The sequence below is a fragment of the Schistocerca piceifrons genome, chromosome 8 (assembly GCF_021461385.2).
Source record: "Schistocerca piceifrons isolate TAMUIC-IGC-003096 chromosome 8, iqSchPice1.1, whole genome shotgun sequence".
NCBI lineage: Eukaryota > Metazoa > Arthropoda > Insecta > Orthoptera > Acrididae > Schistocerca > Schistocerca piceifrons.
Window position 1 is genome coordinate 81450224 of NC_060145.1, and position 16026 is coordinate 81466249.

The following is a 16026-nucleotide window of genomic DNA, read 5'->3' on the forward strand; positions in this document are numbered from 1 at the left end:
AAATTTTGGTTATAACATTAATTTTGGAGATAATACACCAAACAAACTAGACATACAGAATTGCATAGGTTTTAAATAACATCTGCTACTAATGAACTTTTTCTTGATAGGATGTTGAACTCTAATATACCTTCTTCGTTCCTTATGGGGAAGCCATAGGACAAAAAGTGACAAAGACACACTGTCAAAACAGAGAGAGACATTAGTCAATTTAGTAACACTGAAATATTGTTATACACTTGTATTTTTTTTTTTAAAAAAAGGGGGGGGGGCAGAAAATCGCAGGTGGTCCAGATGAATGAGACTTAGATTGGTGGTGTGGGTATTATCTTGCGGCCAGTGACAGATGAGTTAGTCAAAAACCTTCGTTTCAAATGATTGGTTGACTCTTTGTTTTCACAGTATGCCATTTCTTGTTTTTGTTAAGCAAAACTGGTGTAAAAATGTGTCCCATTTTCTACTTCTGTTCATGCCTCTGACATTTCATCTTTTGTGTTCTGATTGACGTGTGGATTAGAACTGTATCAGAAGTGTAGACCTGTAAATCAGGATAGTTTGAATATAGGGTACGGAGTTTTAAATTTTTTTCACATTGTGTCCACAGTCGATTGGTACATTATGTTGACTGTTGATACAGGCTTGTTGGATGATTGATTAAGAGATGGAAGTGATCTCAGTTTTTCAGATGCAGCAACATATCTTCAGCGGTTGTCACTTCAGAATAGAAGCTTCTGCTTATATTCAGTAATTTCTTGCATGGAGCGTCTCTCAGATTGCCAGCCTAAAATTTTAGATTTTTACTAAAGTGTGAGCAAGAAGTACAGTGCATGCTATTAATTGTGTGTTGATGGGCACGTGGAATATGCTGCAGGTGACTTCATGTCCACAATCGCAGTTACATCCATCCGCCACTACCCCTGGAAACATTCAGGTAGCTTTTCAGCAAGCTGGAATAGAGGATGTGGTCACACTTTAAAATAAAAAATTCTTTATTAGCTTTCCATTCTACTTTGTCTATTTTTGAATGCTGGGTGCCACAAGTTACAAAGCACTTCATCTGTTTTGTACTTTTTTTAATTTTGTAGTTGTTGGAACACTAATTTCATTAATTAAATTATTCAAAATTAAAAATGGGTCGTATTGTCCAATAGTATAATATTAAACATTTATTTACCTTCACATATTCTTCTTTCAGTGCCTTATAAATCACTTGACTCGTTTCTGGAATTACGTTGTTTAATGTGCAGTGTAATATTAGAGTGCTGTGTTGTGAACTAGACTAGCTCTCTCATGTATCAAGAAATCACAGTGTCACAGTTTGCCTGTCCTCTGCACATATAACAGTTATCAAGAGTGTTCTGTTTTATAATATGAGAAGCCCCTTTACTGAGCAAATGCTGAAATACACTGGCATCCATTTGTAAGTAACTTGTGTATTAAGACTTGACCTCCTCCATTTTCAGCTGTTGTAACAAATTTTACTGAATGCTTCTATCATCTCGACGTAATACCTAGGGCTTCATCCAAGTATGTTTCCTTTTTTTTTCTGCCACATTTCTTCCAATTACATAACAGTGTAACACCCCTGTTTAGCTCCATGTCAAAGATCTTTGATGAATATTTGATCATATTTCTTTGTCAGTGTAATATGATAGTGTAATACTGGCCTTATGGATATTTGTTGTTGTAATATTTGAGAGGATTCAATCTACAGTGCACATTTGTTTTGTTTGTCAACCAGATGTTGCTCACTTGTGCCTTGGTAAAATCTGTCTTTAATTTCAGAATTTGGGGCTTAGAGCTTGTATATTTTCATGGATGTTCAGGACATAGAGACCGTATATCTTCATGGAGATTTTTATCAGGTGTTACGGGATGCAGATTTCTGTCTTCAGTCATTGGATGTAATTGCAGCTGTATAATGCAGTATGAGACAACAAATGCATTTATAGATTTTTTGAGAATTTTTCTGTTGAGTTATGACTATCAGAGAAGGTGAAGTCCTCCTTTGAATTATTTTTGGATTCAGTTTTTCACTAAACCCGAGTGCCTTTACCTTTCACAGGCACTTGAAGACATTGTTTGTATTTGGTGTCTATTTTGAAAGTCTGGCATGCGCAGTTGACAATTTTCAATTGTCCCATGTGTTGTTTGAACAATTTTACTCTTAAAGACAAGCAGTTTCATTTAAATGTTGATGTGTATAATTTATTGAGTTTACCAGTGAGGCCCTATTCCAGCATAGGCTGTTTATCTTTGGAAGTTAGGGCAGTATGTGAATGTATATATTTAGTGGGTACTGATGGAAAAAAGAAAACATAAAATTCTTTATAATGTGTACTGGCTACTGGAACTGCAGCACTTCAAAACATCAACTTATACAATGATGGATGACAACCGCAGTGCAGATTAAGCTGTAGTTCAGGTAACATTTACGTAATAGATACAAGAAATAAGTTGATGTTCTGGTACCTGCAGTTTGTTATAAATTGACAAATAAATGTGCATAGCATTCTGAATTATGATTTTCTGTCTGAAGAAACGTACGTACAAGTACTGTTTAATTCCCTCATTTGATACGGTTACTTTCAGTATAGAACCATCTTCCAAATATGGATTAATTGATTGAATGTGCTGTTTGATTTCAGTGAGGCAGTGGTGAGTTCAACTACACCACAACCGTCAGCATATGTTGCACCATTGAAGAAAGCTGTTGCTCGTGTTAGTGATGATTCACCAAGTCGCATGTCACCTGTGCCTACTGTCACCAGCAGTCAGAGTGATAACTGTGTTTCATCTACAGAAACCAGACTCCCAGAAGACATACTTGCTCAAAGCAGAGAGAAGCTAACAAAAATTATAGATATTTCAAGTGATAATTCATCAGACATAGAATGGATTTATGACAGGCGCAAAGATGTCCTGAGCGGAAAGGAAAAAGCATTGAAGAATGCCTCGGTTTCAAAGTTACTGTCGTATGACATTGCTTCAGCTATGGACTGGGTATGTGAAACTGACAAATCTTCAGTAAATAAAAACACACCTTTATCCCAGTCATTGAGCATTACTTATAATATCTCCAAATACAGTGATAGGGCAAGTAAAAGTACACATGAACTGCAGACCAGTAAGCACTTCTGGGATTCACATAGTGAGAACAAATTAAGTACAGTAGAAGAGTCAAGAGATGCAGCATCATGTACAGAAGAAAGGGAAAATAATTCATCATCAGCATATAATTATGAAGGGCAGTCTCTTCTGAGTGAAGATGAGAACACAGCTTCAAAGAAAGATGAAGGTGTTACTTCAAGATCATTACGTGCAAAACTTGAAGAAGAAATACATAAAGTTCATAGAGTGGGAGTGAGCACAGGTGGTGCGTTGAGGGGATTGATAAATAAAGATGACAGAAAAATTTCACCTGTGAAGACTAAACCTGAAAAATTGAATATTGATACATTGTCTCCTGCTCGATCTTTATTAGAGAAGGTAGATAAGACGAGTTCCTGTTCGAAGGTACCTGATCACAGTGCTGTTGAGGAAAAAACACCTTTATTTTCACGAAGTCCCAGCAGGTTGGACAAATGGAAAGGATCTTCAGATCCCAGGAAGCGACAAAGCATTGAACAACCAAGTGTTGCAAATACACCTGATAGTGATGCTGTAAAACAAGTGGAGCCAAAGTCAAATGAAAATAGTGACCCACGTCTGAAACTAGGGAGTGGATATGCTGTGAAGAATTTTCAGACTACGCCACAGCCAAATCAGAGTGATAACAAAGGTAAATCGCACAGTTTGCTGTCGTCATTGAGTTCAGAGGATTTGCAAAGGATAGTGCATGAAAATCTTCAAAGCCTTCCTTCCCCTCCACCAAATACAAAAGAAATTTTGGAAACTGTTAAAGCAGCAAGTCCAATGACTAACAAGTCTGTGAACATAACACATACTAATGTTTGCTCACCTGCACATACCCCAGAAAGTTCTCAGCTTGCATATCCAGGGGGCTTTCGGCCCCAAGGTACTGCATTCGGTCAGCAGCAAATACAAGGAAGTGGGACTTACGGGTACGAGAACTCTTTAGAGCAGCCTAACTCTACCAACAGGCCAGCACTTCTTCCAACACCAGGTATACTTCCAAAACCAGGTATTCCTCCAACATTTGTTGGCACTCAAAGCCATCCAGATGTGATGTATGGTGCTGCAAGACAGAGAGATGTAGATGGTCTCAAAATCACACAGCATGGACATCAGGGTGGCGTGGTAGACCCAAGACTTAATGTTCACAGATCAGGAGTTGTTGAGCAAAGAGTTAGTAAAGACCCCAGACTGAACACCACAGACTATTCTCAGAGTAGTCCAGTAGAGCAGTGGCCAGGTTCACCATGTTACGGAATCCTGTCTCGTCCTGTGTCTGACGTTTCAGTGGTGGAGTACAACAGAGAGTCTGGACCAGTGCACCATTCAGGCAGGCAAGTGGACCACAGAAGTAGAGACAGATGCACAGCACCTGTTCAGCAGTTTTCTCCACATGTTTCTCCTGCTCACATGTGGCCAAATCAGCAGCAGGCTGTGATGCAGCATCAACCATATGGTGGAAGAAGTGATGCATCATACTTACAACAGCATGCCCATCAGTCACAAATGGGACATCCAACTGCCAGTGCTAACCAAAATATGCCTTCTTCTTTTTATGCCAGTAGAGCTTACAGGGCTCAAGGTGAACCTTCCCCTAGTCTTTTGGGCCCAGGACCAATGTTGGGGAGAAGGGCTCCAATCCTATCAGAGAGAGATCCAAGGAGACGAAGCATAGAGGACACTGATGCAGCCAGAAGTTCTCGACTCATTGAAAGGAGACCAAGGACTCCTGACCCAAGGCACTCTAGAAGCCGTGACAGACGTTCAAGAAGCCGTGACAGGCGGCGTGATGTGAGCAGTGACAGGCGGCGTGATGTGAGCAGTGACAGGCGGCGTGATGTGAGCAGTGACAGGCGGCGTGATGCAAGCAGGGACAGGCGCCGTGATGTTAGCTGTGACAGGTGGCGTGATGGAAGTAATGACAGGAAGCGTGAGAGTAGTGATAGGAGGCATGGTGACAGTAGTGACAGGAGACGGGATGAAAGGCATTCGGAGTCTTTGAGTAAGAGCGAGAGGGACTCACAGAGGGGCAAAACTGGAGCAAAAGAAATCATTTCACCACTCAATAGCTTGTACGATGATTCTTCTGTTCCCAAAACAGGTAAAGGGTATGGTTTTCAGCATTTCAGAATACCAAAAATCAAACGTGATCCACCTCATCTACATAGGTCAAGGTCACCAGTTCCTGTTACAAAGTCTGAGGAGGAAAGGAGTTCTGTTAGAACAAAGGTTGATGAAACATCTGCTGATGAAAAGCCGTTGAGACCCACTGTAGTAGATCCAGTGGAAAGTACGGAAAAAGGAGCTGCTGAAAATTCAGTGAAAGCGGAATCTATTGACATTACTGAGACATGTCCAAAGAAAACTGAAGAATTAACACAGGAACTTATCGAAAGTTTCATTCGTAGATCTTTTGAATGTGGTGAAGGGAAAAAGTTATTGGATAATGCCATTTTCTTGGAAAATTTGAATGAGAAGCTGAAAGCTAAGAAGTTACAGAAAATAAAGCGTATCTTGGAGTCTGATTCTGATGACAGTGATTCTGATAGCAGTGGAAAAAGCAAGAAGAACACAAAAGCTAAACAAAACAAAAAGAAAGATTCTGATGAAGATGATGGTGGTGATGATGTAAAGGAGGATAAAAAAAAGACAAGACGACGACGGGTTATTGTCTCTGACGAATCGGATGAGGATAATGATGATGTGGGTGACAATAAGACCACAGTGAAGCAACATGAGAAAAGTGAAGTAAATGAAGACGACACAGAGGATGAGAAGCCACTTTCTGAGTTATCAAAAGTAAAAAATGCTGAGGAGGAGAAAAGGAAACCAAAGTCAGCAATGATTAGTCCTAAAACAAAGGCTAAAACTAAGAAGAAAGTTACTATAGATGTAAAAGAATCAGATAAAAACAGAGATAAGCAAAATGTTGAAGAACAAAAGAGTTCCGAAAATGAAAGTGGTTGTGATGGAAAGAGTACAGAGAAGAAAGGCAGAGGTGTAAAACAAATGAAAAAACATAGACGTCGTTCTCCATTAGAGCTTCTGCAGGAAGACATAAGAGAAATGTTTATCAGTGAAGGAGTAGTGACAGCAACAGGTTACAGAATGTGCAGACTTTTAAAAGAAGTTAAGCCTGGTATGTCTATAGAGGAGGTATCAAAAACTGAAGCAAAGCGTATGCAAGAAGAAGCAGAAATGGAATGTGAGAATTTCTCAAAAACAAGGAGACAGAGAGGCAGACGCAAAACTATAACAGACTTTTCAGATGATGGTTATGATGAGGATGAAGAAGATGATGATTATGAATATAATTCCAAAGAATTTAAAGCAAAACCTGGACGAAAGAAGAAGTATGACCATCAGAAGCACCAGTATGAACAGTCAAAAAATCAACTGAAAGTAGTACTTCAGAAGACTTGTGCACCAAAAATGGATTTGAAAGATGTTAAATCAGAAGATGAAGAAAATCTCTCACAAACTGTATCTCTCACGGCAGAGGAGTGCAGAAGGCTAGCTAGAAGTGTGTGGAGATGGGCTAGCACACAAATTCCATCCAGAGAAGATGAAGAGATTGATGTTAGTGAAAGAAAGAGTACTGTATCTGCTAAAGCTTCTGATCATCAATCTGCATACGAGTATGTTGAAACACAGGACCCATTCTGTTTCAAGAGGACAAGCTGCAAGAGAAGAACAAAGCCTCGAACTATAAAGATTGAGGATGTCATCAAAAAGCTAACAGAAAACGCTTTTGGTGAAACATGTAAAGAGCAGGATGTTGCTGAACCCTGTGCTAGTAGTGGAGCTGCACAAAGTATTGATGACGTTGAGAATGAAACTACAAATGATACTTCTTTGAAGAACACAAAGTTACTGGAGAGACAAGAGACTGAACAATTTGGTAACAAAAAGCCAGTTACTCCCAGGAAATCAAAAAAAAAGAAAGCGAGTGCTTGGCAGTTGGGTATAATTAAGAAGAAGTCTGTACATAAATGCAAGTTTGACAGATCTGATTTGTCAAAGAGCCCAGCATCTTTTTCAGTTGATGACAGTGATCTAGAGTCAAAATTGGGTGATGACTTAATTGCTGATAAAGAGAAAACTGATACTATTAGGCAGGGATGCTCAGAGGAAAATGGTAAGATTAAGACTCCACGGGAAAATCTTTTGGACATTTCTAATGAGAAGAGCAAGTTTGAGTGTGTTCAGATGAAAAACGAGTGTCTGTCTGATGACATTAAGACAAGCGACCTTGAAGTATCCAAACGAGACGAGGAGAATGTAGGGCCCGAGCTAAAATTAGATTCCCTTAAGAGCAAAGGAAACAAATCTGAAACAAAACAAGTGGACATTTCGCAAGAGGCTTATAATAGTCACAGAGAACATGCAGTGGATAAAATGTACGCATTTGATGGAAGCCCAAAATATCCCTGCAAGCTTTGCTCATATTTTGGGAGAGGCATTACTAATCATTATAAAACACAACACCCAAACAGTGAAGTATATATATCTAGGCTGAATCTTGCTGAAGCAGCTATTGCAGTATCTTCTTCACAAAAGACTGAGTTTGATGATTGTGCTACTCAAACTAGTGGTGACAGAAGCAGAAAACAATCTTTATTTAAGTGTCGAATGTGTGATCTGATAACAAATAAGGTAAACACTTTCTATGATCATCTTACCACTCATACTGGAGAATATCGGTATCAGTGTGATGTATGTCAATTTACTGCAGCCTCAAGACCAAATTTTAAGTCACATTTTCTCACTCACCACCCAGGCTTTGATATAAAGACTAACATCTTGCATACTGTAAATAATACTGAGCGCATTGTATTTGGATATATATGTACAGCCTGTAATTTTGTGCAGATCGAAAAGAAAAATGTAGAGAAACATGTAGAGATGGTACACTCAGATTCTGATTTTAGTGATTCACAGTTACCAAAAGTGCTGCTTATTAATATGTCAAAACATAGTACTGACGTTCCTGACACCGATGGTGATCAAGAGGAGTCAAGTTTAAGTCCTACAAAACAGGAGATTGATGAATACCCAAACAGCAAGTTAGAAAATGTGGATTGTGAAGTATCTGGTGACCTGTGCAAAATTGCACCTAAAGGTGTGAAAACAAATATCAGTGATGATAAATGTGATGAAAACAATAGTAATGCTTTGTCACATGTATCGGAATCAGCAATAGATGATTTTACAAATGCTAATGTCAATTCTGAAGTTGGTGTAAATAATGAACCTGAAGAAACAGCTGCTGCTGTGTCAAACAGTGATGCTGTAATAGCTAAAAATGCTGAAAGCAGTGAAGCAAATAAACTGCCAGGTGTTGATCATAAAGAAACTTGTGATGATGTACCAGAAGAAAACCATAAGGAAGAGACTGTCAGTACTGAAGATAGTAATTCCACCAGATCTCGTGTTACAAATTTGGAGGAACCTAAAGTGGTTCAGTGTGAAGCAGTGGTCGATACTCGTGTACAAATAAAAGACAGTGATCATATTAGAAATGAGACTAATACTACCATTTGTGAAGTTGCAAGTGTAAAGGAGGCCACACCTGTTCAGATTGAAAATACAAATAATGCTTATGAAGAAGAGAGCATTAAAACTGCTACAAGTGAAATGCAGATTATGGATAAAACTACAGCTGCTGATCAGAATACAATGGTGAATAATTCTTCTGCAAAAGAGTGCACTGAAGTTAGCAAAGATGAAGTTCCAAATTTGGAGAGTGTTGCACCAACACATAATGAAACAGAAAGTGGCCCTGTACAAGAAAGCAGTACTAATGAGGGTGGTACTGATGATGACCATGATGATAGTACACCTCCACTTGAGAATGCTGTATCCATACACGAGGAAATGAATGCCATTTTGAAGATTCAAAATAATTTGAATCCACCTAGAACTGCTTCAGGTTCCGAAGAGAATGAGAAGTCTTCATTTATTGGTGTTGTAGACGAGACAGAAGAAAATAGAAAACGAAGAATAAGTGCATTTGTTCCATCGGATACAACTGATCAACATGAAGAAATGCTACATAATGAAAGATACAAGACAATGGAGGCTATAACTCAGAGCTTAAAATTCAAACCGGTGATTAAATCGAGCATTGATGTTTTAATAGAATCCATTGATATTCGTAAAAAGCAGGAAGAGTCCACAAATACCATATCAGAGCCAGAGTGTCTCTCCGAAAATTCCACTGCACAGAACAACCCAGATGTTGTAAAGAGTAATGGTGAGGGTGACGAATCAACTCTGATTGATGAGAGGCGTGCCCTTGAGGCGGCCCAAGCTGTCAAGTGCTCGGATGTTGATTGCACAGAATCTAACAGGGTAGTACCTCAGAAATCGAAGGATGATCCTTATAGTGAGCAAGAAATTCTTGATGATGACGTAATTAAACATTCAGATAGTTCATTATTTGATAAAATTTTCTCACCAGCTCTTAATAAAATCCAGAAGAAAGAATTGAAGAAGCAGTCAACAGTGAAGGTGGGTGTTACAAGTTCTAACTATACAAGTTCACCAGCTGAGGGAGATGCTGTAGAAATTGAGCTGCTTAGTGAGGATAAAATTAGAAATCTCTCTGAAAGCTCTTTCGAAGGTGATCATGAAAGTTCTCTTCCACTGATTGTACAGAGATTGGCCAAACACATCTCTGACCCAAGTGCTCTCGTCATAGGCGATGACGAAAATGATATAGATAGTGAATATGGAGTGAGTGAAATGAGAGAATTTGAAGATGCTGCTATGATGAGTCAAAATGAGAGCACTGCTGATTCATCAGATGCAGATTCGGTAAATTATGATGAACTGTACGATGCAGCAGCTGCATATGAAAAGAGGATAATGGGTCTGAGTGGTTCTCACATTTCAGATTCAGTATTACCCTCAAATGGAAAAAAGTGTAAATATTCATACAGTAGGGCATCACCAGTTAAACCGGAATCTGGACATGTGGCTTCTGGAAAACAGGATTCTTCAAAGTTTGTATGTTCACCACCACCAGCTATTGCAATAAGGAAGGATAAAAAAATATTTTCAGCAAACACTTTTGGAACTCCTGACATAAGAGTAGGGTCATTTAGTGCACGTCTGTATGGATCCTCGAAAGTTCTCTTTTCCTGCTTGATTCAGGGTTGTATTTTTCAGAGTACACACGTGTCAAATTTCTCTGAACATTTGAGAACAAACCATAAAAGTTCTTATTGGGATGGCTTTTGCCAGACATGCAAATTTAACATTAAAGGGGAAGGGGCACGAAATTCACATGTAGCTCACATAGTTGCATTTAATCACCTTCTTGATGAGCACGTGTTAACAGATAGGTGCTTTTTGAATGATTCAGGTGGAAAGAAAACCTTATTATTGGATAATCTACAGCATACAGGCAAGTCTGATGGAGCAGTGGACAGTGAAGTTAGTGAATCGGATGAAGGAAGTTCTGGCCTGGGTGAAAATACTGCCAGTTCAGAAACTGGTGTGTTGAGCAGTGACACAAAGGAAGATGGTGCCAGGCATTCATCATCTGAAGAAAACATCAAAGTTGGAAGCCTTTCTGGTAACATACTGAGAACATCCGACGGAAAGACTCCTGTGGCTGAAGGGAGACAGGTTGCAGAGGCATATTCAGTAGAGAAAGATAACTCATTAAAATCATCAGCGGAAGGGGCTGTGGAATCAGACACATCAGAAAGTACAGATACCACCGACAGTACATCTAGGAAAGACACACAAGTTTGTAATCAGCCAAAGATTTATTTGCGAACTAGAAGGCTCAGTGGAGATAAACTTTCGGGTCATAAAGATGGTCCAGATGTCCAGTCATCTCTTTGTGGTAAGAATCTTTTTTTCTGTTGATTGTTTTATGAACATATATAAGAAGCATTGGAAATAGAATCTGTGACTTTTTGTTTTGTTATTAGATACTGAAAATCTCATGGCTGGAGAGAATGACAGCAGTGGTGCGGATGATGTGTCATTTATAAAAATTACAACTGTTGTGAGTCTCAACCCTAATGCAGAAAATTCCGTGAGTATTATTTTCTTTTAACAGATGATACAATTTTTTAAAGATACATACAAAAATTATTGAATATATTTATCAATATTATTGAACATAATAGAGGGAAACATTCCACGTAGGAAAAATATATCTAAAAACAAAGATGATGAGACTTACCAAACAAAAGCGCTGGCAGGTCGATAGACACACAAACATACACACAAAATTCTAGCTTTCGCAACCATCGCCTGCTTCGTCAGGAAAGAGGGAAGGAGAGGGAAAGACGAAAGAATGTGGGTTTTAAGGGAGAGGGTAAGGAGTCATTCCAATCCCGGGAGCGGAAAGACTTACCTTAGGGGGAAAAAAGGACGGGTATACACTCGCACACACACACATATCCATCCACGTTGAATATATGTAAATGAGCACTCAAGAAATGTATGTAATGGGAAGAGACATCCAAAGCGAAATGTTTGATACTGCTTACAGTCGAGATCACAGTAGTGATAATTGTGCGATTCCCTCCCAAACAGTACATTTAATTTCAGCAAAGGTTCTGAGACCAGTTCATTCTTCCCAGCCCCACTAAATGTTGCAAAAATGTTGCAAGCTTACTAAATGTTATTTTCCAATTCTTTTGTAAATGTCAATGTGCCATATGATATGAGAGATGTTGTCTCTATCAATAACTATGAAATATGTCTATGAAATGAAATGTGTCTATGAAATGAAATATGTCTATGAAATATCAATAACTATGAAATATGTCTGCTTGTGTCTGTATATATATATATATATATATATATATATATGTGTGTGTGTGTGTGTGTGTGTGTGTGTGTGTGTGTGTGTGTGTGTGTGTGTGTGTGTGTGTGGGCGCGCGCGCGCGCGCGCGCGCGCGCGCGAGTGTATACCCGTCCTTTTTTCCCCCTAAGGTAAGTCTTTCCGCTCCCGGGATTGGAATGACTCCTTACCCTCTCCCTTAAAACCCACTTCCTTTCGTCTTTCCCTCTCCTTCCCTCTTTCCTGATGAGGCAACAGTTTGTTGCGAAAGCTTGAATTTTGTGTGTATGTTTGTGTTTGTTTGTCTATCGACGTGCCAGCACTTTCGTTTGGTAAGTCACATCTTTGTTTTTAGATATATTTTTCCCATGTGGAATGTTTCCCTCTATTAATTCAATAACTATGAAAGAATACTTGAGGGAGAAAAAATATTCTTCTAATAAAGTGTTCATATAGAGACAGCCACAATTCTACTGTAACGTAACTGATTCTCTCTGTTTCATGATGTCCCACAGTACACTGTTAATGAAAATAAGTAAAATAGGATGTATGTGTTGGGACAGCAGGAAAATAACATTAAGTTCACGTTAAATTAGTTGTTAACAGGTGAACTTAAAATTTCAAGAAATTTGTATTGCATAATTACATATAGGTATAAAAATACAGCACAGTTACCAATTGATAGCAGACGTAGGCAGTAACAGAATTGTTAAAATGTTCTTGAAAGTTAGTGATTGTTTGGATATGAGATGTCAGCTGACAAGGGCTTTGATAATGGTTAATACTGTATCTAGAACTCCAGAGGAATGAGAGCTGTTTTGAAGTGTTCTAGCAGATCAACATTGTGTGCTGGACTGATATATGATCCTGGAACCTTGTCTTTCGTGGTCAGTCCTCTTACTGAGTTGTAGAGGGATTACTCGTGTTCAGCTCACTGCTTCACCTCTTCCATTACCACTTTCTGAGGCTAGGAATATATTTATTGATAATATTCCATCTTCAGTCACAGTATTTTTGTTTTGTAATTACTGTCCAACACATTTTGGAGTTAAAACTCCATTTTTGACAACTGTGTAGGCTTCATGAATGTTAAAACTGCTTCAGTTTTTCTCCTAACAGTATTGGCAGCTGAGCAACACAGTTTAGTGAAAAACCTGTCTCAAGTGGGATTAATGAGAGAAATGCTGGAAAAGTGAGAGAAATAAAGTATTGTAACATACTACCTGCATTTGACCACATAATATTGTCTTCTGCGTTGGTGAAAAACTTACACATTTAGGCTGACATTTTGAATGATTTAATATACTTGATAGTACTGCAAGGCTCAGATGACACTTATATCGCATTTGTTACAGTGACGTGGCAGATAAGTTTCATATTATTTACATTTGCCTGGATTGACAAAATAAAATAAAAAATTAAAACATCAGAAGAGTGTCAGCTAACAATTTTAGTTTTACATTCTCAACACGAGATTGATATGCTTCTTATCATACATTGACTAAACATAGTTGTTACAATTTACTGTATACTTGTTTAGATTGTAACATAGTAATAACTTCATATTATGCTAGTTACGCGTACAAATGAAATGAAAGTACCTGCAAAATGACAGTGAGTACGATCTGGGGGTCAGTGGGGAAGGGGAGGAAGGGTTGTGTGTGTGTGTGTGTGTGTGTGTGTGTGTGTGTGTGTGTGTGTGTGTGTGGTGCTGGTATTATCACTACCCTGTTAATTACTCCATGTAAATGTAAATTAACACAAAGTTTAATACTAACCAAGTCACTTTAAAAGGAAGGTCAGCGTTGGCCCTTAAAAATATTACGGCCAACGCTGACCTTCCTTTGTTAGCATTATGTACACGATGTATAAAAGGGCAGTGCATTGGCGGAGCTGTCATTTGGACTCGGAAGATTCATGTGAAAAGGTTTCTGATGTGATTATGGCTGCATGAAGGGAATTAATAGACTTTGAATGTGGTATGGTAGTGAGAGCTAGATGCGTGGAACATTCTATTTCAGAAATCTTTAGGGAATGCGATATTTGAGATCCACAGTGTCAAGAGCATGCTGAGAATGTCATATTTCAGGCGTTATCACTCACTGTGGACAGTGCAGTAGCCGAAAGCTTTCACTTAACGAGCAAGAACAGTGGCATGCGTAGAGTTGTCAGTACTAAGAGATAAGTGACACTGCGTGCAATAACCACAGAAATCAACTTGGGATGTATGTTGAATGTATCCGTTAGGACAGTCCTGCGAAATTTTGCCTCTCCTGGGCTTGTGATCATGTTGGTTGGACTGGAAAACTGTGGCGTGGTCTGATGAGTCCCAATTTCAGTTCTGATGCTTGGGTTAGTGTGTGGCACAGGCCTCACGAAGCCACGGACCCAGGTTGTGATCTATGCTCCGTGCAAGCTTGAGGTAGCTCTATAACAGTGTGGACTGTGTTTACATGGAATGGACTGACTCCTCTGGTCCAGTGGAACTGATCATTGACTGGAAATGGTATGTTTGAATATTGGAAATCGTTTGCAGCTGTTCATGGACTTAACATTCCCAAACAACGATGGGATTTTTTTGGGTGACATTACACCATTTCATTGGGCCATAGCTGTTCGTGATTGGTTTGAGGAATATTCTGGACAGTTAGAGAGAATGATTTGGTCACCCATATCGCCTGACATGAATCCCATCGAACATTTATTGGACATAATGAAGAGGTTAGTTCATACACAAAATCCTGCACTGACAACACTTTCTGCAATAATTGTGGCTGTAGAGGCAGTATGGCTCAGTATTTCTGCAGCGACCTTGCAATGACTTGTTGCCTCCATTTTCATGTTGAATTGCTGTTCTACACCAGGCAAAAGGCCTGACATGATGTTAGGAGGTATCCCATGACTTTTTGTCACCTCAGTGTAATGCCCAGTAAGCCTAAATAGCCCCTAAAAATGTAGTTGTATCTCCAAAACATGAAGGCTAGTAATTAGAAAATAAAAATATTCTGACTGAAGACAGAATTTTCCTTATATTCCAGACTTCACAGAACTCTACTGCATACAAAATTCCTGCCATGTCAGCTATATTATTTAGTAATGTAAGTAATGAACAAATAGCAGGCGATTTCTGTGCAGTATAAGGTATGTTTCACCAATGAATGCATCTTCTTGTTTAAAGAGAGAGGTTGTCACTAAGTGAGAAATAAGAGATGAAATGTTTAGGTGCTTGGGGCAAGTGTTGAAACCTCAGTTACGGTACGGGTCATGATGCCGTGACAGTGCGGGTGATATGTGTATAATATACAGGGTGTAATTGCTAACTGTTTACAATGTACCACAGTTGTGTAGGGGAAGTACAAACGAACAGAGCAGTTCGGTATGAAACTGGAAAACAACCTCAGATTGGTCTGCAAAAGGCCACTTAAGATGCAGCATGTGCACATCACACGAGATTTTGAATATCTTTTTCTCTTACACTGCCAGTTTAATCAGTCATATTTTTGAAATTGTTTTATTTAGTTAACATTAACAGTTCAACAAGAAAACAGGCTTTTGTAAACATTACGCAAAAACTAATTACATTTACAATTCAGTCTAAATTTAATTTTAAGCACAGAAGTTTCAGTAAGAAGGCCAGGGAAACCAAATGATTTGTAGTGTTAAGTCACAAAGTTTGAGGTAAAATTTACACAAAAAATAAATGTTATCATTTGTAAGTTTGAGGATGATTTCAGTGAGTAAAAGAAATGGTCTTCAGTGAAGATTGACTAAGCTGGTGCGTAAGAGGTGAGAGGATGTTTAAAATTGTCCATGGTGCTCGTATGCTGTAGCTTAGGTGGCTTTTGCAGACCAATTTGAGGTTGTTCCCTGATTCGACAGTCCATAAATGCCCCGTCTGAAATTTTTCATCTCAGCTTCATGTGTATCGCTGTTATTCATAGCAAACAGTTATCAATTACACTCTGTACAATTTCTCAGCTGTAAGCAATATGTATAGAAATTGCCTTGGGGCAAAACAATTCTGGATCTCTTGGTGAGGAGTGAAATAGAGATACCTAAATGGCTCAAAAATAACTACAGCA

General features: G+C 38.8%; 1 protein-coding gene across 1 annotated transcript in view; it reads left to right on the forward strand.

Moving 5' to 3' along the window:
• LOC124712086 overlaps positions 1–16026 on the forward strand; it is a 143722-nt gene that overhangs the window by 13068 nt on the left and 114628 nt on the right. Inside the window, exons 6-7 of the mRNA XM_047242383.1 lie at positions 2649–10993; positions 11082–11188. Of these exons, the coding sequence (XP_047098339.1) occupies positions 2649–10993; positions 11082–11188 (8452 nt within the window). The remainder of the gene's footprint in view (positions 1–2648; positions 10994–11081; positions 11189–16026) is intronic.